Below are 26028 nucleotides of genomic sequence, written 5' to 3' on the forward strand. Positions count from 1 at the left end.
GAACGAGCGCCCTACAAGAACGTGAAGGGGGCGGAACATGCGACAAGGTTTATTGGATTGGGCGAGGTGGGGAATAAGAATAAGCAGAGGTGGTTCTATGCGTTCAATCTGGTGCCGGTCGCGAATGCGAGTGAGGAGGTCTTGAGGAGCTCGAACAATGCGGCGACGACGGAGAGTCCGTTGGCGAGCGTCAAGGAGTTGAAGAGGGGGCGGGATCAGCAGGTAAACATATCGCAAAGAATCGAGAAAATGATTTTTTTTTTCATGACGCTAACGCACTCCTCTTTCCTTTTGAACGTCGACGGCGAAAATCAGGACGACGCGGGCGGATTTTTCTGGGACTCCAAACGTGTCAGGAACGAACCACCGACGGGATACGTCTGCAGACGGTGTAATCAACCAGGACATTTCATCAAGGACTGTACCGCCGAGCGTCAACCTCGTGGGGCGCCTGAAGGATACATCTGCAAGAAATGCAGCCAGCCAGGGCATTTTATTCAGGATTGTCCCCTCATCAAAGAAGAAGTCCCCCGCCTCCCGCCAGGATATGTCTGTAACATCTGCCATAAACCCGGTCACCGTATCACAGATTGTCCTGAGGCAGAATCCCGTCGCCAGTCCGAAAACGGATCATCATCCTCATCAACAGCATTATCAAGGAACGGGGTTCGCCCACCCAGGAAAGAGAAGCCTCAGGCCCCCTGCTGGTTCTGTCTCTCGAATCCGGATGTCGACAAGAACTTGATTGTCTCGATCGGGACAGAGATGTACATGACCATGGCCAAAGGTCAGCTCGCAACAACGGCCTCGTCGCTGATCCCAGGAGGGGGACACCTATTATTGGTCACCATCAATCACTACTCGTCCTTCAGGACCGTCGACGCTGAGGCGCGCAAGGACCTGGAATCAGAGATGAATAAGTACAAGGACGGGCTCGCGAAATTGTTCCGGTCCAAGGGCGCGGCTATGGTGACCTGGGAGTTGAGTATGGGCGGCAGGATGCAGCATGCACATGTGCAAATCATGGCCGTGCCCACGGACAAGGTCCAGGAAATCGAGAACCAGTTTAGGAACAATATCGAAGACTTCTTTTTACCAGATACCAGGGATTCTATACATCAAGACCAAGACCAGGATCAGGAGCAGCAGCAGTCAAAGCCTGTCCCCGCATGGCAGGATCATGCACCGTCTGGGGATGAAGGGTTTTTGAAGATCGAGTTGTCAGACAACAAGATCATGATCTGTCCCATCCCCGAGAGACAGCGAGTCGATTCACAGTTTGGACGGACAGTTCTCGCCAAGGCCTTGGGAATCCCCGATAGGGCCAACTGGAGAGGCTGTGTCAAAGCTCCAGAGGAGGAACGTGAGGACAGCCAGGCCTTCAAGACGACCTTCAAGTCGTACGACTTTACGCTCTAGAGCTCGCCTTGCCTCGTCTCGCTATCAGTTTTGATGGAATAAAATGTTCATGGCTGGTATAACTGTATGTATATTGAGTTTTCTTTTTTTCTTTTTTTCTTCTTTCTTATGTGGTTTGCAACTCCTGCTACCGCTATATGGGTCTTTTCAGGGACATGTTTGAATGGCTGGATCGTTTCTAGGATGGCTGGATTTGCTATGGATCGGTTTGAGTTAGGCATGGCGGGCATTTCTACGATCTGAGCGGGTGCCAAAGGTATTTGTACTGCAAAATCCGATCTCAGAGCAAAAAAAAAAAAAAAAAAAAAAAAGTGAAAGTGGGTGGGCAAAAATGTACAAGCGAAAAAGGAGAAAAGAAAAAAAGCGGTAGTGCATGAAGATATGAAGCCGCATGCATGTCTTCTTCAGGTCGGAACAAATCCAGCATCGCCCTGCCAGACTAAGTTCTGAAACCAGTAGACCACAAGTTCTAAGACCTTGAACCGGTTAGGTCCACCATCCACATCATTCGCTGCCGAATCCTGGAGCGCATCATACGACAGATACCGTCCGTAGCTGAATCCTCCAGGTCCAGCATTGTCGACCAAGAACACAGACGTGATCAGTCCGAGGACATAACCGACGATCGTATACATCGACATTAGTGTCACATTCGCAATCATCCTCTTCGAGTCCTTCTTGCTCATCGCCGTCGTGGACGCTCCTGGCCCTGCTCCTACACTCGATGTGTTTGCGAGGTTGGCGCTAGGGTTCAGCAGGCTCACAACGTCGCTTTGCGAGAGCACACGCGATTCTATGATATCCAAAGAGTAGAGAAAGATAACCGGAAGCATTAGTGCGTGATCGCATATTACCAGAGAGGCTATGACCGCATGTAATTCATATTCATAACGTACGATGAGGCTTGCGTCGACGGGCTCTTTCAGTCTTCTGTAAGTTGGCTAGGGCCACATTCTTTCGAATGATTCCTTCAGCACCAAAGCCGACCGTCTCGATCGGCAACGGTGTCGTCCCTGAGATCTTGAACAAGGTCTCGATCAGCTCCTCTTGCGATCCCAGGTTCTCATTCAGCAGCGTCTCCTTGGCCTCCAATGTCTGTAGCTCCGGCGGCAATGCACAATCCACATCATCCGCCTTGTGCTTAATTACGACCGCTGTAGGATTACTGCCTTCCTCATCCTGATTAGCTGTCGAGCTCGGGGTATATTGTGAAGTGTCCTTGATCTCCTTGTTAAGAGTCGACTCAAGTCCGCTTTCTCGGAATCGCTGACTGAGGTCGCGTAAAGACGATCGTTTCAGCTTCAAGTTGAGTGATGAGCTCTCCTGTAGCAGTCGACGCGCTCGCTCGGAGGCTGTTTGGTAGCAAAGAAGGGGAAAAAAGGATATACCGTTAGGCGACGCTCGTCATGCTTTTCATATGACTGCGCTGTATACTACCAATTCTGCAAAGCAAAAAGGACATACAGGTCGTATCGAAGCGATGCTTGCCATTGCCAAAATCACTGTCCACATCTTCAAACCCTGGCCCAAATTTGGCATCCGCACTAGCGAGCTCAGACATCAAGGACTATAATACAATTAGCGATAGAGCACTAGGTGTAAATTATCCCTTCCCTCCTTCAAAATGCATCAATACCTTTGCCTATTCTTCTTCATGACTTACTTTGCCCTGCATTTCCGTATCGTTGTCGAGAAGCAGGTTGGACCCAGAGGCACCACCTCCCAGGTTTTCAACCTCGTTCTTCAGACTTCCGTTCAGCTCTGTCAGACGAAGTTTCTCGTTATTGGCCAGCTCCAGTTGCCGTGCCATCGTCTCACTTTTGACGACTTCTTGTGCCAGCCTTTCTCTTAGCTCCTCAATTGCTTCTTGATCGGCATTGATCTAATCAAGTTCGCGAAATAAAATAATATAAGCGGTACAGGTTAGCTACCCGCCAAACATTTCGGTCACAGCGTTTGGGATAGCAGGTCAGGGTCGAAACACATACCCTGCGTCGGCCAGCCTCATCTGATAGTAGACGAAAGTTGAGTTGATCCCGTGCCTCCTCAACCTGCTTCAAAGACTCACGCACACGTGTATTCTCTGCTTCCAATTCTTCTTTCTGTTTCTTCAAAGCTGCCGCGGTACTCTTTTGTGTCGAATTGTTCCTCTCACTCTGCTCGATTTGTTGTGTCAGCTACAAGTTGTTATGTTATTACGAAGAACACACCCCAAGAAAAAAAAATGCGTGGTCAATATTCATATGATCATAAAGGGCGCTATGGGCATGCTGTGCGCTCCTTACCTCGGCAATCTGCGATGACTTGAATTGCTCGTTCATCTTGAACTCTGAGATTTCTCGCCTCATCGCCTTTAGGTCCCGTTTCAGGTCCTCGGTTTCCTGCTGGTTCATCATGGCCTCCCTTGCCTGCTCGTTGGCACGTGCCTGATACTCGAGTTCCCGTTCGGTCTCCTTCAGCTTTCTCTGTAAGGTCAGGTATGCTTGCTGCACGGACTCCAGATGCTCAGGCTAGAAGATTTCAATTGGTGTTCGCCAGTTAGATATTGATTGCAATTTAAGGTAGAAATACTTATCGGCACAGCCAAAAACATGCAGTGCAGAAGAAAATATGGCTTACCGTATCATAGTCTGTGTCGAGTCCGTACCCTTCGTATTCTGTCCGACTTTGCTCTCGGATGCTCATATTGTTGTAATTGCTTATCCATTGCTTCGAATCGCCAGTATGAGGAGAGGGACTAGAGGACGAGGAGGAGATGCCAGAGTGTGATCCGTGTGAGCCATGCTAGCGAGAGTCAAGTAGGATCAGTCAGTGCGTTAGTATTTAGGATAATCTCTGCTGCAAGTACACTCCATGCAATAAAGAGAGAAGAGAGAAAAAAAATGTCGACCCATATGCGCCATCATATGTTCACATCCCGTCTGTTTCTGTATGCCCCAACTTTCGCATAAAAAGAAAGTCAAAAGAGGGGGAAAAAAGATCTTTGTCGAGCATCTTGAACACAAAAAAATTGCCATGTGTCAACGACAACCATTGGCATCCAAACAAATAAAAAGACAAGGGTACATTGGCGCGATACTTACTCCAGGAGACGACACTCGATATTCACTCTCGTCCGAGTCATCAGCTGAAGACCCGTGGGACCTAGAGGGGCGAGAGCGATACTGAGATGACGATTCGCTAAGGGAGATCTTTCGGATCGGCGAACCTCTTGGCCGAGCGTAGATTGAGGAGTGGTGCCGTGGATGCAGATGTTTCTCGGAGGACGAGGGCCGGTCCTCGAGTTGATGGAGGTATGGGTCGTTATTGTTTTGTAGATCATCAGACTCCTGAAAAGAACCCTGGTCCTCCTCCATGGACGTCTCGACTATGGGAAGTGATTCGGGCATGGGGGGCGGGGTTCCCTGAAGAAGGCTGAGAAGGTCCCCGAGATCCTTCTGGCTGACGACGGTGCCCTCGACACGTGCAATATAGTCTGCGAGTTCCTCCCAGCTCGATTGCTTCAGCAGCGAGGTTCCTTGCTCCTGCTCGACTCGCCGCAAGACCTTTTCCATCATTTCAGCCACGATGCCGTATCCATTGGGATCGTACTCGGGCCATATCCTGGCCAAAATATCCGTTGCTGATTCTCCGCCCTATGTTACAGACAAAAAGATGGTTGTTTGGGATTAGTATTTGGGTAATGACCTGTGACGCAAAGGATTAGGGGTTCATGGCATAATGACAGGGGACTCTTACCATTGTAAGTGTGGTTTCTTAAGACAATGGAACTGGTGGCGGGAAAATAAAAAGAACAAGAAAAAAAAGAAGGGTTCGCTTGATGAATGAAAGCGATGGGTACGAGTGCAGAGAACAAACAGGATGGTAACGGAGAAAGGGAGAGAGAGAAAGAGGGAGAAAGGGGGGGATGGACTGATGAAATAGCTGGGGCGATGGCGGAGAGGGATCCAAAGTGAATGTCAAGGTTTGGGAGATAAAAACGGCTACTTCAAGGGACAAGGGACAAGCTGAAGAGGCGCTCTTGGTTGGGTGTATCAAAGAGTGTATGTGGTTGCAAGGACTCCTGGCGATGAAATAAAGAAAAAACGGTCTTGTAGCTTTGTTTTATGGCGAGGAAGTAAAGGTAACGGAGGACGGAAAGAGGAAAGGGAAAAGAAAAGACAAGGAGAGCAGTAGACATGCACCTAGTTTAACACAGGCATAGGCAAACAGGCACAGGCACACAAGCACACAGGTTACAGATTACAGGCTTCAGGCTTCAGGCTACAGGTTCACCGGTTCAGGCACAACAACACTCCAACAAATCAGACCAAATAGAACAAAATAAAGCGGAGCAAATCCAAGACAGGCTAATATCCATAGCATCCGTAGTATTCATAGCATCCATTGTATTCATAGCATCATACTCGCACAAATATGGAAGCAACCTCTGGACCACGACATTCTGCGCCCAAATCGCTGGACATCTTCTCCCTGCTGCTCACCTCGAAAGCCCTCGGCCTTGCAGACATCGAAGGGTGAGCATTGTGTCCCATGTACACATGCGCAAAGGATAACGGGGGGTCATGACCGACATGGTCTAAAAAAGGGATCATCATCCATCTACCTAAACAGGGCATTCCTCTGCCACCTTCCATGTGCACACCTGTAGGGCTTATCCTTTTATGTCCCCATGGCCTGACCTGACGCACATCATCAGTGCTTGACCTACTTAATCTACGAGTTCCTTCCTTCATTTGCATCCGCACTTTGACTTAGAAATGAAGCCTTGTATAAAACCCTCCATTAAGAAGCATGAAGCCAATGGCGATCTTGGTCTCAGATACGGTCCATGATAAGCTGAGAACAATACGCGAAGAGAAACCTGGACGCGTGTTATGTATGTTACGCGCTGCTTCCTACGACACCGCTCTTCAAGTACAGCTGCAGTGATGAGTTGCGCATATGGCTCTCCCATGCTCGCATCCAATAATGCATTCATTATCGAATCACTGACAATAAATAAAACAATAAGAAAAAAAGGAGGAGGGGGGAGGGGGGGATCTATAGCCGCTCAAACTGTCGGAAAAAAGATATACAAACATGCATCTGGAATGTAATGCGACTCATCCTAAATTCAAATATGAAGCCCGCTGTTTTCAAGCCCTTGCAATCACAATGGGTCATCTTCAGAGAGCACTCACTCACTACCTTATTTTCGGCGAAGCAGAACCCTCAATAAATTCCTCTCGCTATCTTTTTTTCATTTCCCTTTTCTTTTCTGAACCTCGTCCTCCACATCTCTCAATTCCTGCTTCCCTCTCTTTTTCTCTCCATCCCTCATTCTCCTCCCTCAAAACGCTCGACCATGGCTAGAGGAAAATTCAAAAAACCACAGCGTGGAGGCGGTAGGACCTTCAGTCGTCGTATCGAGGCTGTACACACCACACGACCGAATCTGGTAAGTCATTCCAAGAACCGCTCCTATGAACAACATAGCGAAGAGAGTTGCACCAGGATCAGAACTGTGTATCTATCCAGCATACAGTCGTACAACGCATCCTTCCCCCTTCTTTCCCTTCCTTTCCGCAGAACCATGAACGTCAAGAAGCACTCATGGATCCATCTCTCTCGCAGTCCGAATCCGAGTCCGAACATGAACCTGAACCCAGTACCCTCAACAACCACCCTGCAGATTCGAAATCTGATTCCGATTCTGAGTCCGAGTCCGAGTCCGAGTCCAAGTCCGGGTCCGCGATGGAGCGTGCACGCGGGGAAAACGGACAGAACAAAGTGGACGCTGTAAGTCATTAAGTTCTTTGAAAGTATGGGTGTGTCATAGACATGGAATGGAAGGAGTCACCTTGCATCGCGCTCCTTTTTTTTCAGAGCTTTCTGTTTACATACAACATTATTCTCACGCACGCATATATTCCTATTCATTGTACCCAACATGTACAACAACAACAACAATAACGCGCACAGGCCAAACAATCGTCAACCCCCGTTCCTGGCATCGAGATCAATAACCCGAACCGCCTCTCGAGCAACACCCTCTTCAACGACAGGAGACAAAACCACAGGACCCTTGACATGAGCATTCCCATTGAGATGTCCCGCAAAGAAAGGTACCTCAGGACGGGACCCGACACGATATCTTGTACACAAGAGAATCGTGTGCTGTTGCTACATTTTTTTTTTTTTTTTTTTTTTTTTTCATTTACCACACTGACAATGACTAACAGTAGTGAATGAAAAATGCAATTGCTCTAGAGAGGCCGCAGAAAGAGAGGCTGCAAAACAGAGGTACTGGAAACTACATCAGGAGGGCAAGACAGATCAGGCAAAGGCGGACATGGCCCGCTTGGCCATCATTCGAAAACAGCGCGAGGAGGCTGCTGCTCAACGCCTTGCAGAAGCAAAAGGTATACATTTTTATACATATTTACAAATATATATCCCCCCGAACAACACAAACACTACACTACACTGACACTGCTCCGTCTTTGTTTTTTCCTAACCTTAGCCAAGGAAGACGCTGCAGCTGCAAGGATGAGAACCTCACTTGGACTATGAGACCAACAAAACACGTCAACGACGTACATGCGAGCATGGGTAACGTCCGGATCATCAGTATGATGGTAACAATAAAAACTTTATTTTATTTTTTTTATTTCAAGAAGCTGTTACTACATGTCACCCCATCTCTCTCTCCTAGGACTGGTTCAGCTCCAGTACCAGGGCTCCATGTCTGCCCTCCATCAAAATAACGAGCACTCCCTCTGCAATAAGCTGACATCCAATAATATCCACAACCTGGCCCTTCGATACATCCACAACCGTCTGCCGCTCCTGCTTCAGTTTCGTGTCTGCACTATGCCAGTATATGTACACGTTTCGACTCGACTCCACAATCACCGCGAACCGACCATGCGGATCATGCATCACAAACCGTCTCTCCCTCTTGGACGCCTGCACAAACGCCAGCGCATCAAACGTGCTCACATGTACAAACTTCATGATCCCGCCCGTCTGCTGGATAGAGGACATGATCGGCATTGATCCTGGCAAATGTTGGATCGCATAGACCAGGCCATCGACATCATGTTTCAAACACACCGTCGGCATCCGGAACGGTTGCTCATCGCCCTGGTTGTATTCAAAACTCGGGAATGCCTGTCCGATCCAATCGTGTCCACTTCCAATAGTCGTTGCCCGTACAATATCCGCTCCATCTTCTGCCTGGACCCAAGAAAACTTGATCTCCTCACCCTCCTCATCAATGTCCTCCGGTGAATCCTGACCAAGCGAGGGCTGCACGGTCGATCCTCGTCCTGGCCCCGCATTCGCCTGGTCTGAAGTGTACTTTTCCAGCGCGCTTCTATATTCCGCAAACACAGATGGATCGAGCGTTTCTTCAACCGGATTGGTGTCCATGCCCTCTGCAAAGACCTGAGTCCACCTCGTCCTGGCGTGCTTCTTTTCCATATTCAATGTAAGAACCCCAGTCTCGGGTTCCAATATCCAAATACAATCCTCCGGCAGGACCTCATCGAACAAAGGCATGTTGTCGAGATTAGGCAACCTGACGGCCTGATTAGTCGGTTGCGAGAGATTGACCTGGAGCTCAAGTCCTTGACGAGAAAACTTGCAGTGGACCGCGTGTTTGGTGGTGCCTCTAGGAAGACTAAAGCAGATAGTGACTTCGCTATCCGACTGGGTCCAGATATATGGCGGCTCTGAGCGTGGCGCTATGCCAACATCGGTACCGTCCAGCTCCATCGCTTCAGATCCGGGCTCCAGATAGTTTGTTCTCTGAGCGACCACAGGCTCCTTTGTTGGCTTATATGTTGTGTTACTGCCGATCACATATCCTTCGTTCGAGGGGTCCAATGCGCAATAGAATGGGACCTCGGTTCCTCTGATAGAATGAATAGTCCTTGAAGGCACTGACACGAACTCACCCTGATTCGCTTCCGTGGATCCCTCCGCATCTAATTCCATGTCCGTATCCACCGGATCTGCCGATCCTGAGAATGGACGATCCCAGACGAAACTGCACAGATTGACGATAAACACTGTCTTCTGATCCGATTTATGATGCGGCGAGGGCTCTGACGAATAAAATGTGCTCTTGGTAGCATAGCATACAATGAATCGGACTTCCATTGCCTGTGCACCATCGTCCTTGGTGATCGGGAACGCTTTTGCCTCGAGTAGTCCGCATGGAGCGATCTCGTCGTCTGTTGCTGACGGTCCCTCTGGCAGAAACGTAGTGAAAGCCTCAATTTTTGCCTCGTACTCTTTGTTGGCGAATACGAATCGGACCAAATAGAGGGTCGACGCGCCATCAGAAACCAGCATGTAATCAGGCGAAATGGGTTTCACCGAAGGGAACTCGAGATAAAAATTGAGTGGTGCTGCAGGTGGAGGTATCTGGAGGAGCTTTTTGCTTCGGAGTCGATGAGCTGCCTGCGACGCATAACCGGATTCAAAAAAGACCGTTAGCACTCGCTTACTGCTATTACGCAGGGTCGATCTATAGAGAGAACGCGAGGTGTGATCATGGCCCTTACCTTGTCATACTGAAGCGCGATCAACATGAAATCCCCATCGATCGCAAAGAGGATGCCGTCGCGGATACGGTTGCTGTCACCATTGGCTGGTTTGAAGGAGTTCCATCCGGGATGAAGGTGGTTATGGCGAATCCTGGACTGGATCTGCCGGTATGATAGTTTGGTGGAGGAGGACAGCTTAGGGACCACGACGCCTGGTCCCGGGGTGCCGACGGGGACAAAGTGCTGGCGCGATTCTTCCAGAAAGGACAGTTTGTATCCTTCGAACTTTGGGTTGAGCAGGGTCCTGTCCTGTTGAATGGGAACTCGAGTAGCCATGGAGACAAAATGTAATGGGTGAACAGATGCAAGTTCAAGCAAAGCGATCGCTACAGTGCCTTCCCACAAAGTTCAGTGATGACTGCTATTGGGGACAGACAAGCACATTTGATTTTATTTTATTTTATTGAAAGTTCCAGTAATTTATGCAAGTGCCTCGCTTGGAGTTGGCATTAGGGCCCGCATAGCCAAGGAGTACACCAAGAACGTCGCCGCGTTGCAGGGAAACGCACGAATGACCGTCGCATTGACGCCTCTGAAGAATACACGGAAGCCCTCCTCTCTGTACAGATGTTTCGTGCAATCCCAGACTCCCTTGAACTGCTGTGCCTTGGGTGTAGATTCATGTTGTGCTTGCATTCTAGTCTTGATCATATCTACCACAGCCAGATATATAAAAAAAAATAGACGTGTTTTTTCAGTAAGGCGCAAATCAGCGAAAAGATTTATCGAAGTATATCAAAATGCACGCTCGTTACCTGTGGGATATGTACTAAGCCAGCCTGCAATGCCTGCGAACCCTCCTGCGACCACGAGTCTGCCACTGGATAGATCCTGGGTCCTCTGACCCTCGGGTGTGAGTGCCCTGCAAAAGATCTCGTAGCTCAAAAAGTAAGGTCCATATGAGGTCTCGCGCAGGATCGTAGCCCACAATCCACGGTAGCACGCACGGAGACCACCCTGACGAAATGTCTGTCGGAAGCAATCCATGGGTCCTTTGTAGAAAGTGCTGCTGATTTTTCCTTTTGTATTGGCTCCCTGGTCCTGGTTCTGCAAACGAATCTTAGACAACTCCATGGGGCAACTGATAAAGCTGTGGAGTATTGAAGAGATAAAGTGGTGGTGGTCATTAGTAGTGATGAAGAAAGCAGAAACAGTTCCTCAGAGGTCGCCAGAACAACTACAACAAGTGCTTACCTGTTGACAACGCCTGATCCTGTGCCGGCGATGAAGATCTGTAATAGCGTTGGATCGTCAGCTGGATTTGCCATCTGGATATCCATAAAGAATCCATACACGCCGAACAGCAGCGCATTCACCAATGCAACTCCGACCTAAGCAATCGTACCAAATGCAAATAAAAGGAAGTGTCAGAGCAATTGCAGTTAGGAAACCACGGTTACTAGTACCAGCACCAGCACAAGCATAAGCAAAGACTCCGCCTATTCAGCAGTCAAACATATGCAATCAAAAGCGAGCAGTCAGCTGCTCCTAACTTACCATTGGGGAAGCCTAAGAGCAGACAGCGACACGGACAAAACAGAGGGAAGTGGATCAAGGTCAGCCTGAAGTCCTTATGATGGGACGAGCACTACGAGATCAACGAACATAGGGACCTCTGTCGTTTGGCAAACCTGTAGTATGCCAAAGACTTACCATGCCCTTGTAAAGACCCTTCACCTAAGTAGCGGAAAAGATACGCAGACATTCGGATGAATGGAATGCCCTCTTTGCTGGCACAGTCATACGACACACCGATGTGCGCGCCTTTGTACATGTATTTGCGAAAATCAGGATTGATTGCTACCTTCTCCTGCTTCAATATCGTCGTGAAGCAGTTCCATGTCCCTGAATATCTGCTGGCCAGCTCTTTGGACTGCAGTCGAACCTTGACGGTATCTAATGAACAGCAGCAGAATCCTGTCAGCACTTTTGGACTCCCATGGTATTGAAACATGAAGAATGCGATCTCAAGGCTTACCCCATGGATGACCGACACACAATCCTGCGACGCCTGCAGATCAGTTGATGATGAGGGCAGGTATAGAGTGCAAGGGTTAGAGTTATAGGTCGCCTGCATGATCCCTCCCTGCCTTTTCTTTAGGTCGGTTTGGGCGTCGAGTAACTTTAGCGTAGTATAGAGAGTCATTGAAGATTTCTGTCCTGAACGCCTTACCTCCTATTGTCCCTGCAACAAAATTGGATGTCCAGTCGCTTCCAGCTGCTATTAAAGAAAAGAAGAGTCGAAGAGCAAGGGGATAGAGACAGTTAGCAAAGCGAGTTCCTGTTGAATGCTTAGCAACCCTTCGTGAGGAGCATATCCAGAAGAGATGAGTCAGGTGTCCAGTCAGCAGCAACCATTCAAGGAATGTATCACATTTCCTTTGTGAGCTCTGGCTTCCCATTGTCCAGGTCACTTTCTGTATTTTTTTCTTCCACCCAGGCACAAACTCCATGGGATACCACTCCGTCTTTGAACCAACTGAAGGAAGAGAATGCAAGGATCAAGCAAGCGAATGGACATGAGCATGCTACTGCGTTCTTACGTTCGTCCTGTACGTGTACGAGGGCAACGCTTTCGTCGCAATCAAGCATAAGCAAAGCAGTGCGGAGTTAAAAAATGGGCTTTGGGGGTGCAATTGACTAATAGGTGTGCGGAAGAAGTAGTAGACGGGGAGGATACGAGGATCAGATGGTCTTGTGGGTAGGGCAGGGTTGAACTATAGGGAAGAGAAGGTGAAGATGGAGATGGAGAAGGGCGGGAGTGGAGAGGGAAGGGGCGCGTAGGGTAAGTAAAGAATGGGGTGTGAGAGAAGGAGAGGAAGAGAAAGAGAAAGTGGGAAGGAAAGAGATCAGTGCAAGAGGAGGAGTCAGATCTGATGAGTGCAATGAATCGACAGCGAGCAGATGAGCGAATGAGAGAGAAGAGTGGGAACAGTAACCCATAACCCCACACACACACACACGCACACGCATGCCCAGAGAGGGAGGGAGGGAAGTACATGTAACAGGAACATGTCTCGATTTGGCAGGTGGGCCATTTTCTTCCCACAGCATAAGGTTCGAAGGTACAACCTTACTCATACAAGAGAGTGCATGTCCTCAGGATATACAGGCAGGCAGAGGATGCCCTTAAAGAAATGGTTGCCACCAAAAACAGCCGCCACACACCATGCCATTGCGCCCAATTGAGTGGCCTTTTCCTTGCTGCTGCCATGACTGCATGCTGCTTCCTGTGAGAGATGTCTTTGTAAGCCAGACCGAAAGAATTGGGAAAGTGTTCAACCACGGACTGTTCTTCGCACTCTCCTCCATCCTCGTCATTGGATGGACAGCGATGGAGGCTGTGCAACTGCCATTTCTGTATTACAATATACACCCTCTTTACCAGCCATCAATTGCAACGGAAGCAGCTCTACGCCACCACATCCCTTTCGGCTCTCCCTCTCCTGCTCACAAAGGGATTTATTTATGCGGTTACAATACACTCGGGTCATTGGACCCGACTGCAATGGCCATCCCTGGCTCTTTTCCCCTTCCTTTTCCTTCGTCTCCGCCTCCGTCTCCGTCCCCTTGACTGGATTAGATACGCCAAATGACAGCAGAGAGAACATGCTTGGCCCCGTTGTAAGAAGAGCGTCAGGAGCACGGACAGTAATGACACTTGGCTTTGATTGACCCTCCTCACCCACTGCGGTACACTCTCCCTTCCCTCCAAAACCGTTTCCTAACCCTGATCCTGCCCGTCGTATTCAATTGAAAACCCCCCCCCCCCCCCCATGGCCGCAACCTCTTTTCTCTCTATTTACCGTTTTCTCATCTTGTCAGGTTTCTTTTGTAACAGTCCCTCCTCATCCTCACCCCCTTTTTTTTTTATGTATTTCGAGTGAGTTCACTTCTGCTTTTTTATTTGTATTTTTATTTTTTGGCACGTTTATTCTTCCACACATCACCACATAACAGCAACATTGACTCTATACAACCATGGGTGCAGCAGTATCGCGCGAACATGCAAAACTACCCTTCGCTTACACCTATGCCCGCAACGAAGGTCACGCCTGTACGGCCTCAACCTCTACCCCCTCATCCTTAACCTCCAGCCAACAGCGACTAGCCCATCGCCTCTTGCTCATCAGGAACGCCGACTCGACCTCCGTCACACCTCTGTCAACGCATCGCCCACGCTTGATGGACGAAAGGGTCAACCCAGGATCAATACCACCGTACACAGGACTTGGAATCGCACCGTCCACAGCGGCACCCTCATTGATTTCTCACTCGAGCACGGACGATACGGATTCTAATAATGATGAGATCCTGTCGCTGTGCTCGATCCTAAACCAGGGTCCTGAACTCAAGTTGCAATGGCATGCGGTTGGTCAGGAGGATCAGGAAGGATATTACCTCAGCAATAACTTGAATGTTCACACTACCGCATCTGGCTCAGGAACCAGAGCAGATGCCTACCAGGGCACAGACTCTGGACACGAAAGCGGTCTTTGCCACTCTCACTCCACGACCCTGAAATCCATATCGAACCAGATCGCGAATGCGGTCCCGACTAACCTTGAAACCGTTATAGACCCCTATTCACATACAAGGGCGGGCTCGCTGGTGTCGCCCTCTGTCGCTATCGCTATAGGGATAGACCCATCCTTGGAAATACTCGATACCGCCTGTGCCGATCTCTCCATTGAATGTCCACCATACACCACGAACACCACCATTGCTGCAACTACCGCCACTGTTGCCACCACTGCATTATCCTTATCAACTCCATTGCAACTCTCCAATCCTGAGCAAAAGGCCAGGGGTGAATCAAAAGCTTCTGAGCCGATAGAGCGTCCGGGCATTCAACCGACTCGACATCTCCAAAATTACTCTTTCAGTTCATTACAACAGGATCTGATAGACTCGGATGAGGAAATAGACGAAGACAACCTCAAAAAAGACTACATTAACAAAAGTGACAGGAAAAAAATAAATATCATATCTGCGTTGGGCATCATGGATCTATCAGACGACGACAAGCAAGAGGACATGTCATTCAATTTCTTCAACACAGAGCCAACATCTTACTCCTCTCCGTATCAGCACTGGCTTCAAGCAACGACGAGGCGACACACAACCGACAGAGATTCATTTCCGTACGGCAAAGGAACCGTACTGTGGCAGGGCCAGGATGATGGTTTCGAGGGAATGGTCCACATTCCGCAGGGCTTCTTTGAAGAGCACCAACGCCACTTTAGGCCGTATAAAGGAGATCCTGATGAAAGTCTTGACTATGAAGCTGATGAGGAGGGTGAGAGCGACTATGCACAAACCAGAAGGTCAGGCAGGGGCAAGGGCATCGAAACCTTTAATATCGACCACTCGACGGCAAAGCTCGGTTCAGCCAGCTGTTCTCTTTCGAATTACTCGATGCTGATGGCGACGGACGAAGATGTAGCCCATCTCAGTCCTATATCGTTCTCTGAACTGTCAAGCTTTACAAATATTGGACTTTGTTCCCATGGCATCGTCAGGCTGTCGTCCAACATTCGTCTCCTGTCCTCGACAACTTGTCTTCGAATGTAAGCTATGAAAAACCTTTGCATGCATGCCTGCATGTTGCTGGTTTTTTTTTTGCTTTTTTATTTTCTGGTGAGCAAGAGGGAGAAAACTCTACACGAGTATTTAACTCACTCAGCTTGACTTCATATACCTGCGAATCCAGTTGCTGCAATGATCTGTGTAGTATCCCCACAGAGATTGGGCGCCTATGGAACTTGACACTCCTCGACCTGTCCAAGAACAGCCTCACCTCGTTGCCGGACTCGATCCAACAGCTCACGCGACTTGTCGATCTCAAGCTGTCCTTCAACTTTCTCGAGAGCCTCCCTACAAACATTGGGAAGCTCACCAAAATGAAGTCGCTCTACCTCAACAGCAATCGTCTAAGCCGGATCCCTGCTGAAATCGGAAACATCAAGGGTCTGGTCCATTTGGATCTGAGAGATAATCCGATCTCGGTTCTCCCCGCTGACATTAGTCAGCTCCAGTATCTGACACAACTTCGCCTAGATCGTTGTCCGCTTCTGCTTGAATTTGTGCACTCGCCTTTGCATTCGCCGCCGACGCTGCTGGAACTGGCTGCAAGAGTGGTCGTGCGGCACAACATGGGTGTCCCTAGGGTAGTTCCCTTCCACTTACGGGCCCACCTCAGGACGGCCCAGCGCTGCAGTTTCTGTCATGGACCCTATTTTGAATCATCGTTCAAGCGTGGCAGGATGATCGAGAAGAACGACAGACTCATACCTCTCGAATACACCCTTTGCACCCCACACTGGAATACAAACACGGAGAGGGTCAGGCTGCTGTTTGGACCACGACCGATAACCGCACCATCAGTACCGCCTGCAAAACCAACAAGGACAACCTTGCCACCTTCATTCACGGAATCTAATAAGGGGGGCATAAGGAGATATGCCAGGTCAGAGACGACCTCCGCACAAAGATCGACCTCTTCGTCTCTATTGCCACTGTTTAATCAACTGCGCGCGTCGTCTATATCCGGGCCAGCGGTGACAGCATCCATACCCCTGCGTTCTGCAAATACCAGCATGGATTTGTCATCAGGTAGCAGTTCAGTACGTATACGAGGAATGCGGAGGAGGATAGGATCTTCGCGTCGAGGTGGATCCACTGATTCTGGGGCTGCTACGAGCGCAGATGCGAGTGCCAGGCCGTCAACAGCTCGTCCTTTGACGTCCGCACCACCATCATAATCCGCATCCAAGGCCCGGTTTTCAATCCGACTAAAACCCAAGTCAGTTGATTATCCTTTCTCATAGCCATAGGTTCTCTAATATTTAAAAAAATAAAAAAAGATCATTAAAAATATAGATGGAGTGTATATACAATGCTGAATCGCCCATTTGTTCAGTTGAAAGAGATGCGCGAGGGTTACATCTATGCTTATTTTATATGAATTCTTTTTTTTATTCAATGTCGCATAGCACTAGATCTCTTCACACATGAGGAATGACACTGTAGATCAGCCGTTAGGTCGGAATGTGTGCGCTTCATGTCCCATTTTGTAATTACCAGCGCTTCGATTGAAGGGGTTTTTTCTAGTTCTCTCCTACAAAAGAAAGGACTACTCTCTCCTCGCTCATTAAAGCGACATTCATATGGAGAGGCGCGTAGCTAGGTTGTGCGTGTGCTATCTGCTAGTATGAATACGAAAGGAGAGCGAAAGAGAACGAAGCAGAGCGAAAGAGAACGAAGAAGCGAGGGTAGAGAACATCTCCTCTGCCTAAGGCGCTGGCTCATACAACCCCCGGCTTCGACGGTGCAGAAAGACGACCACGCTAGTATGATCCATAAACTTACTGGGCTGCCCTTTAAGTCACTTTATACATGACCTTCCGCAAACGCGAAAAGAAATACAGGGCATTCCTCTCAGCTTATTACATCTGCTTTATGGTCTCCATCTTTTATCGGTGAAAGAAGAAAACTATCCGCTTTTTCCATTAATATGCGGCAGTGTTCAGAGTCAAAAGATGTTAGGGACGCGTCCTCGATTGCTCTCCGCAGAGCTTAATTTCTGCAGCGCTCCAGCACCCCCGTATACACTCACATAGACACAGCCGATCGATGTGAGCTCAGGTGTGTCAATCCGACTTTAGCGCTGTGCAGCCCCTACTTCTCTCTTCTAAGGTTTGGGTGACCACGCATAGCTGCCTCAGTCGCTAAACTAAAATACAATACACGGAACATCCGCTGCTACAGTACTTTGAGGAAAGGTTACAACATTTTCATGTTTTTGCCTTTTTGTTTAACATTCTATTATCTTACTCCTTAGCTGAATATTATAGCCGTGGCACTGTACTTCCTATCGCTGAAGGTCGCAATGCTGTTGTGACTATTCTGGTGAAGAAAGAAATGCTTGAGTACGGCAACCTCATTGATGTAATCTCTAGAATATTCCGGGTAAGACAGGTGTCAGAATGTTTATGCCGTTGAAAGATTCCTGAAAACTATAAAAGTGGTGTAGCGCCCAGGCCCGAAGCGGCACATATTACCATTTCAACCACTCTGCATTCAACCCATGAAAAAACGGATTCCCAAACCCAACGCATGGTCCTATCCCTCCTCAGGGATGGCCTCTCGATCAAGAAAATCGCCAAAAATGTTCCAGTCAGCGTGGCCACTGTTTCACGTCTATGTTCGAAACATTTGCCAGGCCTAGTCCGTAATGCCCCAGGTCGCCCACCTATTCTTTCCGATCCCGACAAGCGACTAATGAGGAGACAGGTCCTTTGTGGAAAGTGCAAGACAGCTGTGATGTTTTATGTATTTCAGTGTGAGTCAAGGAGACAAAAGAGCGTTGTTGTTTATTATGCTCCCGGTAGGGGTTTTTATAGCCCCGATCTGGGGCTTGGAGTATTAGATAGCTTAATAGTCTCATGAATAAAAATGGAAGTGGCCTGAATATGAAGGTTCACTCCCAGTACAGTCCCAATTTGGGGTCTGGACGGAACAACTTCCCCCAAGTTTTGATCCCTCAAAACTACTGTTGAGATGGGGTTAGTCATCGATGTGTGAGGAAAATGATAGTAAAAACCTCTGTGATATGAAACGTAATGGAGGAAAAGGTAAACCTCCTAGTAGTTCGTCTGAGGAAAACGAGAAAAACCTCAGTTGGATGATTTAGTTGCGAGAGAAAAAGGTAAAACTCGCTGGTGCGTCAACGTCTGTGCGTTGCAACCTTAAATAATGAATGTGGGGAAAAATGTACAAAACCCCTTTTGATCATACCCTGAATTTTCTTCTCTCTTCTGGAGAAGACTCAGAGCTTGAAAGCCCTCAGTAAGCGTTGTCATGCTCACTACTTTGCTTTCTTCCTGGGAGAGGAGTTTTTCTTTCCTCTTTTTCCCTTACTCGCATCTTTTGAGATTGGTTTTTGCTGTGCCATCTGTTGTCGTAGCGTTTTTCTCTGAACTCTCTTTTCCTTCTCTGCTTGCTTTGCAATGACATGAGGGTTCTGTTGGTTCAAACGCTTCCAGTACCGTCTGATGATCAGATCTGAATCAAAATTGTCATACTCTAGTTGCGAGTTGTGAGAAGAGTCGTATCCTTTCCACTTGACAGTGTACCTCACCCCCTCTGCCGTGAGTTCGTGGCCAAGAATGGCTTCGACTTCGTACGACTCATCATTGCGACCATCTAGGTCCTGCGTGACAAGTTTGAGTTGGACAGGGGCGTAGTTGCGTTCTAGTTTCTGATTCGTGGCATCCAACAAGGTATAAGCTCCATTCTCTATACGTTCCATGACCTTGTAAGGGCCTTGGTACTTTGGTGCAAGCTTGCCTTCCTGGAGTTGCTCTCTGGCCATGACATAACAGCCAGGAGGGAACCCCAGAATGTGATGTGTACGATTGAACTTATCAATCATTTTGCGCTATGTTTCTGCACTGGCTTCTGACACTGCCGGAAAGACTAGTTCCGTAAGGTATTCCAAGCGTTTCTCAAGTTCTTCTTCTGCCATAAGATGTGATTCTGCTGACGTAAAATCAGTTAGCCCTGCAAAGGAGCGTCCGAAGAATAATGAGAACGGCGTAGACTTGTGGAGACTCGCCGCACGCTCGTTTAATTGGAGTTGGGTCAAAGGAAGATAAGCATCCCAAAGATCAAGACGACCTTCAAGTTGCTTCTGAATATTCTCTTTAAGGGCTCTAACATATCTCTCAGCAACACCGTTGGATCGAGGATGATATGGTGTGGATAACCTGTGATCAATCTGCAGCTTTTGCGACATGAGTTTGGCTACTTCATTTACGAATTCGGTGCCACTGTCGCTTTGGATAATCTTTGGGAAACCAATTGTACAAAATAATTTGAAGAAGACGCCTGCAACTGTCTTGGCTTCCTTATTCGGCAATGGTCCCAGAAAGACGAATCTAGTACAGATGTCAACCATTACCAAGGCGAACACGTTGCCTTGCCTGCTAACGTCAAATGTGGCTAGATCAATCGCTACATGCTCTCCAGGTAATTCTGCATGAATGGCTTTCAGTGGATGATATCCTTTGCGTGCAATATTAAAGTGCTGACAGGGTCCACATTGGCTAATCCATTTGAGACAATCTTCCCTGAGCTTTGGCCACGTGTAGCCCCGCTCATAAATGACCTTAACCATTGCATTACCCCCGAGATGACCAAATTCATGGACTTGATTGAGTATTTGTTTGCGTTCTTCGACGTCTAGAACAGTAGTTCTGTCCATGCCGTTCGTCTGCATAACATGAGTATACGGTGCTTCATGATCAATAGGTACTGTCGAGAGACGATCTGCTAAGTCAACCGAAGAAATAGTGACGTCCTCTTCTGTAGGCGAAAGAGTGGCCTTTCGTAGCCCTGACCTAGTCACTGCTGCAACACGATGCTCCTTGCCTCTAGAGTTTACACTCTCAACAGGCGTCCATAATTCATCTGGAAATGCTCGGGATAATGCATCTGGAATAACGTTCAACAGCCCTGGACGATACACACATTCGAAATTATAATTGAGCAATGTCTCCTTCCAATTCGTAATGATCGGAGGTAGCTCCTTCTGTTCGTGAATGTATGTCAAGGGTCTGTGATCAGTGTACAGCGTGAACCTTCTACCCCACAAATAGTGATGGAATCTCATGAGAGCAAATATAATCCCCAAGAGCTCCTTTTTATAAGCGGGATAGTTCTTTTCGTGCTTGTGCAGTGCGCGTGCCTGAAAGGAAACGTAGTTCACTTTAGATTCGTCGCTTTTTCCATTTGGTAACTGGTACAAGACTGCACCGATGCCCACATTAGAGGCGTCAGTGGCGACATTAAAAGGTTCTTTGAAGTTTGGGAATGACAAAACAGGTGCTTGGGCAATCAGATTTCCAATTGCATCAAAACTGCGCCTTTGCAAGTCATCCAACTCAAACGTACACTGACTCCGGGAATTGAGTAAATGTTTTCTCAGTTTATCATTGGTGCTCCCCAGTTTCATAGTGGAGGGTAGTATGAACCCATGTTTCATTACCAAGTTAGCATTACTACGTCTAACCAGTATGGTGCAGTTTGAAATCATTCTGACATCATTCCAAGGAGAACGCAAGGTATTTGTCTATCTGCTGCATTTACTCAATTTCCGGCCTCTCATTCCAAAATATTTAAATCGTTTACACTTTTCTCGCCTTACCATCTGCATTCTCGCCGTTTCTCACAGCTTGTAGCCCCTTCTACCATTTTCTCTCCTACGCAATGAAGAAGCTCAGTTCCATCGTTGAGGGTCTCATCATCGAGAACCTAAAGTCCGGTATGACCACAAGACAGATTGCTCGGAAGCACTCTGTTTCTCAGTCCAAAGTGTCCCAAATTGCGCAAACAGTCAAACAGAGCATTCCTCCAGCCAAAGCCGGCCGTCGAAGCCAGGTATCCCCAACCACTCGACGCGCAATCGTACGACGTATCACAAACGGCGATCTTAAAACGGCCGTTGATGCGCAGAAGCATCTCTCTGAGCAACTGGGCATCAACATCTCTACCAACAGGGTCAGAGAGATCTTCAGGGAGGAGGGACTGACGGCAATGCGAAAGGTCAAGCGCCCCAAACTGACCGCCAATCATCGCAGGGAACGTATGAATTTTGTCCGCATGTATAAGCATTGGACTATCGATGACTGGAAACGGGTTCTATGGACAGATGAAACCAGGATCAACCGATACGGGTCCGATGGGAAGGTCTGGGTTTGGAAGAACACAAAAATCGGCGACCAGGACCGGCTCGTTGACGAGACGCTCAAGTACGGAGGAGGTCATCTTTTTATGTGGGGTTGCATGACGTATGACGGGCCAGGTTTCATCTCTCAAATCCATGGGACAATGGATGCTGAGTTGTATGTCGAGATCCTTGAGGAGTGTGTTGCATTGACGCAAGAGTGGTATGGGATCCGGCCACAGGATACAGTCCACGAAAAAAGTGTTATCATGTTTTCATAATTTCGACCTTTTTTCTTTGATACTTACATCAATACCGCCTACTGCTACGAGGCTTCACGCGATCAATCTCGTATATTTGTTAAGATTACCTGCCAAGTTACGAGCCAATGGATGCACTCTATCCGGCTAATTGAGGACATGAACATATTGACCCCATTCTAACACTTTTTCGAAATATGACCACCCTCTGATTCTGTTAGCTACTTTTCTGCCATTAATAATCGATATGGCCTCCTTTATTTGCGTGAAGCCTCTTCATGCGCTCGGGCATGCTCTCATATAGCTCGTGAATGAATTTGATATCTATTGTTGTCCATATATCCTGAACACGCTCCCAGAGGTCGTCCAAAGAGCTTGGTGCCTCTGGATACTGATCAAGTCGGTACTTGAGGTGCGACCATAGATGCTCGATCGGGTTGAGGTCCGGAGAATTCGCAGGCCATTCCATGACTGCGATCTTGGATTTCCTAAGGAAGTCTTCGACTATACCTGCTGTATGCACTTTGGCATTGTCCTGCTGAAAAATGAATTTTGCTGGATCCATACCAAACCAATCCCGAGATGCGCAAAGATAGTCCTTCAGTACATCGAGGTAGGTTTGTGCATCCATACTTCCTGGGATCCAGCAGGCATCGCCCAAGCCATAAAATGTTATGCAACCCCAGACCATAATTTTGCCCCCTCCGCCCTGCTTTGTTTTCTGCACTTGGTGAGGTTGGATATCCTTCCTGTTGGGCTTCTTGTAATAGAATTTCCTGCCGAAGGACCCAATCCTGCTGATTATAGTTTCGTCCGAGAACATCACATTCTTCCAGTCGTCCACGGTCCATTTCAAGTGCGCCTTAGTAAATTCGTAGCGTGCTCTGATTTGATCCGGTGTCAGATCACGCTTCCTAGGCTGGACGTATGCTTTTAAGCCCTCCTGTTTAAGGTAGTTCCGGACACTGTCTACATGAACCTGCACTCCTTGCACCGATTGGATAAGTCGCTGGCCGTCGCGGAGGGTTACGGCTTTTCCTGTGACGAAATGACGAGCAAGTAAGGTCTTGGTCTTCTTCGAAACCTTCGAAGGACGCCCTATTTAGGGGATGGAACGTTCTCCTTGTACCTTTGACGAATCTTGGAAACGGAGAAAGTAGAGATATGCAAGGATCTTGAGGCCTCGCGGACAGATTTTCCTTGCCGAAGTTGGATAATCGCATCGCGTACGGTTTGTTCTCGCAGCCGCTTCATGTTTGATGTAAACTTGGGATGAATGTGGCGTAGGATGGGAGTAGTGGATAACTGTGCAGTTGTATTGTTCTAGTTGCGAGTGAGGATGCAGACCGTAAGGGAAGAGCACAATTTATAGGATTTTTTAAAAGGTGTTAATGTGATAGTATCCTAGGCTAACCTTCTGCTTAGCCCTCAACCACGCCCCCATCACCGCGCCTCCACCACTGCGCCCCCTGTATATTAGTATAAATACCTCTATCTCTCTGTATAATAAAGATCATCCGTTCTAGCCCTTGTCTCTTGTCCCCTGCCTCTCGTGTTCCTACCTCGTGTCCTCTTGTTCCTGCACTTGTTCCTTCCTTCGTTTTGTTGCTATTACATGGTAGCAAAGATAACATCAATCCCCCCTCTGCCCTGCTTTTCCTCTCTTTTCTTTTCTTGATTCATCCTTTTTTTTTTTTTTTTAAAGTTTGATTTTTTTCCACCGTCTCTTTCACTCACACTATCATTATGTCTGACCAACTCGATTCCCTTCTTGACGGCATTCCCACCGACCGCCAGATTGCCATACGCAACTTTTTCGACGCTATACAGATCTCTGCGTCTGTACCCACTCCCGCCCCTGCTCCGGCCGAGCCCACCGAGCGCGAGCTGGAGGCTGATCGCCGTGACCTTGCCCGTACTCTGGCCCAAGTCCTCAAACCCCAGCGCCCTACCCCCTACTCCGGTGCGATTGATGCAGATGCATGCATTAACTTTATCGACAACCAAAAAGAGTACTTCACCGTTGTCAAGCTTGGTCTGGCCGAGTGGGTTCAGTACACGGCACTTAATCTGATCGACGATGCCAAGTCCTGGTGGCGCTCTTCGGGCCTGACTATCCGCACTCCTTGGGACGAGTTTGAGACCGACTTTCTCACCTTTCACACTCCTCCCAATGCCGTCGCCGCTGCCCGTGAGGCCCTCGAGTCGCTTAAACAAGGAAAACGATCGGTCGCGCTTTATACTCATGAGTTTCGTCGATTGCTCCGCCGTGTTCCCACCCTTGATAAAGGCACGGCCCTGCACTGGTTTGTTAAAAATCTTGAGCCAGATACCAGCAAGGAAGTCAAGCTTCGTCAATGTGCTACCTTGGAGATTGCCATCAGCCAGGCTACCTTGATCCACTCCATCCTTTTCCCCAATGGCCCTACCGTCGCCCCCACCCCCAAGCACGACCCTAACGCCATGGACATTGACAATCTCCATGTTGCCATCCACAACCTCACCACACAGGTCAATTACCTGTCCCGCAACAACGGCTTCGGCAACACCAACAACACTTCTCGCCCTCCCAAGCTCACCCCTGAAGAGAAGGCCTACCTCATCGCCAACAAGGGCTGCTTCCGCTGCCGCAAGCTTGGTCATATGGCAAACCAGTGTCGCACTTTTCCAAGCCAGCAACAGCCGCGTCAGGTCAACAACGTCGAAGTTGCCGCTAGCTCTTCTTCTGCACAGGCTTCTTCCCAGACCCAGTCGGGAAAAGCCAGCAGCAACTAGAGAAAGTCCAGGTCCTAGTTGCTGCTGCTCCCTCCTCTGTTCTTCTGGACCAGGGGAGTAAGCGTCTTTCCTCAGATAAGTTTTCATTTTCTTTTTAAATAAAAAATCTGCTGTGCCCCAAGACCTTGCTCCTCCCCCTTCTGTCGTTGCCGATACACCTGCTGACCCTCTGTCCCTGGTTCCCCCTTCTACGATGGTGCCCTTGCCCGCTGTATGCGCTTCCCCTGTCCCTCCTCCTCAAGAGGGGGCTGGATTGAGTGATACAGTGGACCTGGACCCACCTATATCTTTCTCCTCTCTAGCCCCCACGTCTGTCTTACCTGTTATGTCTATGCCTGAGTCTGTGTCTCCTCCTCTACTTGCCCCTGCCTGTGCTACTGGGCCTGCTGTCTCTCCCTCACCTCTTCCATCGGACTGCGCCCCCACTATGTCTAAGACCAAAATCCGTCGGTTACGAAAAAGGGGAATTGGAGTATCAACCTTTACTGTCGAACAAGCCAAAACAACTCTTCTTACATTCGTCTGCAATGTCAATGGCCATGCCGCTCGGATCCTCATCGATGGTGGAGCTCAGGGTAACGTGATCAGCTCTTCTTTTGTCAAGCGACATGCAATTCCTCTTCAATCGTCTTCTCCTATCCCCATTGTCCTTCCAGACGGATCACAGTCCTTCTGCAACAGGTACAACTGTTTATTCGAGAATGATGTCATGGTCATAACCATGCTGCGCCTAGTTTCTAGAGCATTCCAACACAACTGTGTCTAGTATATAAGAGCCCTTCAAACGTAGGATTAGACAGCAATCAATCATCGAATAAACCTCTGATTCCACCCTAGAACCCCTCCGACTCTTGACTATTTGCATGGTAGCAAAGGAAACCTCGAACCACCCCTCGAAACCACTGAACCATTGAACCATTGAACCATAAGCTTTTTCATCCAGCCTGTCAAACCATGGAACAACTCTCTCGAACACTCTCCACCCTGAACATCTCAGAAGAAGCCCAACAAGCTGTTGCCAACGCGTTTCGCGCCGCCGTCGCCTCCGCCTCCGAGTCCACTGCCAACGATACAGCCCGTACACTTGCCACGGTCCTTAAACCTCAAAAACCGAGTCCATACGATGGTGCTATCGACGCTGTCGCGTCCCTTAACTTCATCGAGAGCCAGGAAGAGTATTTCGCTATTGTCGAGCTTATCCCAACCAAATGGGTCCGATACGCCGTCCTGAGCCTCGCGGGAGACGCCA

General features: G+C 48.5%; 8 protein-coding genes across 8 annotated transcripts; 4 read left to right on the plus strand and 4 right to left on the minus strand.

Moving 5' to 3' along the window:
- Positions 1-2508: 2508 nt before the first annotated feature.
- On the minus strand, positions 2509-4211 carry BC939DRAFT_53655 (uncharacterized protein). The gene is made up of 5 exons (XM_051561729.1): positions 4039-4211; positions 3705-3929; positions 3408-3596; positions 3083-3301; positions 2509-2986 (listed from the first exon to the last, which is right to left on the minus strand). Exons 1-5 carry the CDS (start codon positions 4102-4104, stop codon positions 2810-2812), a joined length of 876 nt encoding a protein of 291 aa, XP_051406384.1. The 5' UTR covers positions 4105-4211; the 3' UTR covers positions 2509-2809.
- Positions 4211-5283, minus strand: BC939DRAFT_53668 (uncharacterized protein). Its single transcript, XM_051561730.1, has 3 exons — positions 5158-5283; positions 4503-5054; positions 4211-4413 (listed from the first exon to the last, which is right to left on the minus strand). The coding sequence occupies exons 1-3, from the start codon at positions 5158-5160 to the stop codon at positions 4330-4332; spliced, it is 639 nt and encodes a 212-aa protein (XP_051406385.1). The 5' UTR covers positions 5161-5283; the 3' UTR covers positions 4211-4329.
- A 1371-nt stretch (positions 5284-6654) lies between these two features.
- Positions 6655-8043, plus strand: BC939DRAFT_53725 (casein kinase substrate phosphoprotein PP28-domain-containing protein). The gene is made up of 5 exons (XM_051561731.1): positions 6655-6859; positions 6947-7200; positions 7384-7526; positions 7672-7823; positions 7925-8043. Exons 2-5 carry the CDS (start codon positions 7015-7017, stop codon positions 7972-7974), a joined length of 531 nt encoding a protein of 176 aa, XP_051406386.1. The 5' UTR covers positions 6655-6859; positions 6947-7014; the 3' UTR covers positions 7975-8043.
- Positions 8044-8112: 69 nt separating this feature from the next.
- On the minus strand, positions 8113-10292 carry BC939DRAFT_482148 (uncharacterized protein; the record flags this gene model as incomplete). The annotated part of the gene is made up of 2 exons (XM_051559093.1): positions 8113-9870; positions 9975-10292. The coding sequence occupies 2 exons, from the start codon at positions 10290-10292 to the stop codon at positions 8113-8115; spliced, it is 2076 nt and encodes a 691-aa protein (XP_051406387.1).
- A 103-nt stretch (positions 10293-10395) lies between these two features.
- BC939DRAFT_469564 (mitochondrial carrier domain-containing protein) lies at positions 10396-13074 on the minus strand. The gene is made up of 9 exons (XM_051558027.1): positions 12560-13074; positions 12190-12237; positions 11995-12027; positions 11821-11912; positions 11670-11693; positions 11514-11525; positions 11211-11347; positions 10772-11106; positions 10396-10669 (listed from the first exon to the last, which is right to left on the minus strand). The coding sequence occupies exons 1-9, from the start codon at positions 12606-12608 to the stop codon at positions 10437-10439; spliced, it is 963 nt and encodes a 320-aa protein (XP_051406388.1). The 5' UTR covers positions 12609-13074; the 3' UTR covers positions 10396-10436.
- A 923-nt stretch (positions 13075-13997) lies between these two features.
- On the plus strand, positions 13998-15590 carry BC939DRAFT_482150 (uncharacterized protein; the record flags this gene model as incomplete). Its single annotated transcript, XM_051559094.1, has 1 exon — positions 13998-15590. The coding sequence occupies one exon, from the start codon at positions 13998-14000 to the stop codon at positions 15588-15590; it is 1593 nt and encodes a 530-aa protein (XP_051406389.1).
- A 146-nt stretch (positions 15591-15736) lies between these two features.
- Positions 15737-16399, plus strand: BC939DRAFT_388501 (uncharacterized protein; the record flags this gene model as incomplete). Its single annotated transcript, XM_051551867.1, has 1 exon — positions 15737-16399. A coding segment is annotated over one exon (663 nt), but the record flags the coding sequence as incomplete, so codon positions are not given.
- Positions 16400-24867: 8468 nt separating this feature from the next.
- On the plus strand, positions 24868-25639 carry BC939DRAFT_53784 (uncharacterized protein). The gene has a single exon (XM_051561732.1). It carries the CDS (start codon positions 24973-24975, stop codon positions 25543-25545), a length of 573 nt encoding a protein of 190 aa, XP_051406391.1. The 5' UTR covers positions 24868-24972; the 3' UTR covers positions 25546-25639.
- Positions 25640-26028: the final 389 nt, after the last annotated feature.

This window comes from Gamsiella multidivaricata (assembly GCF_025024155.1).
Source record: "Gamsiella multidivaricata strain RSA 2152 chromosome Unknown BC939scaffold_131, whole genome shotgun sequence".
NCBI lineage: Eukaryota > Fungi > Mortierellomycota > Mortierellomycetes > Mortierellales > Mortierellaceae > Gamsiella > Gamsiella multidivaricata.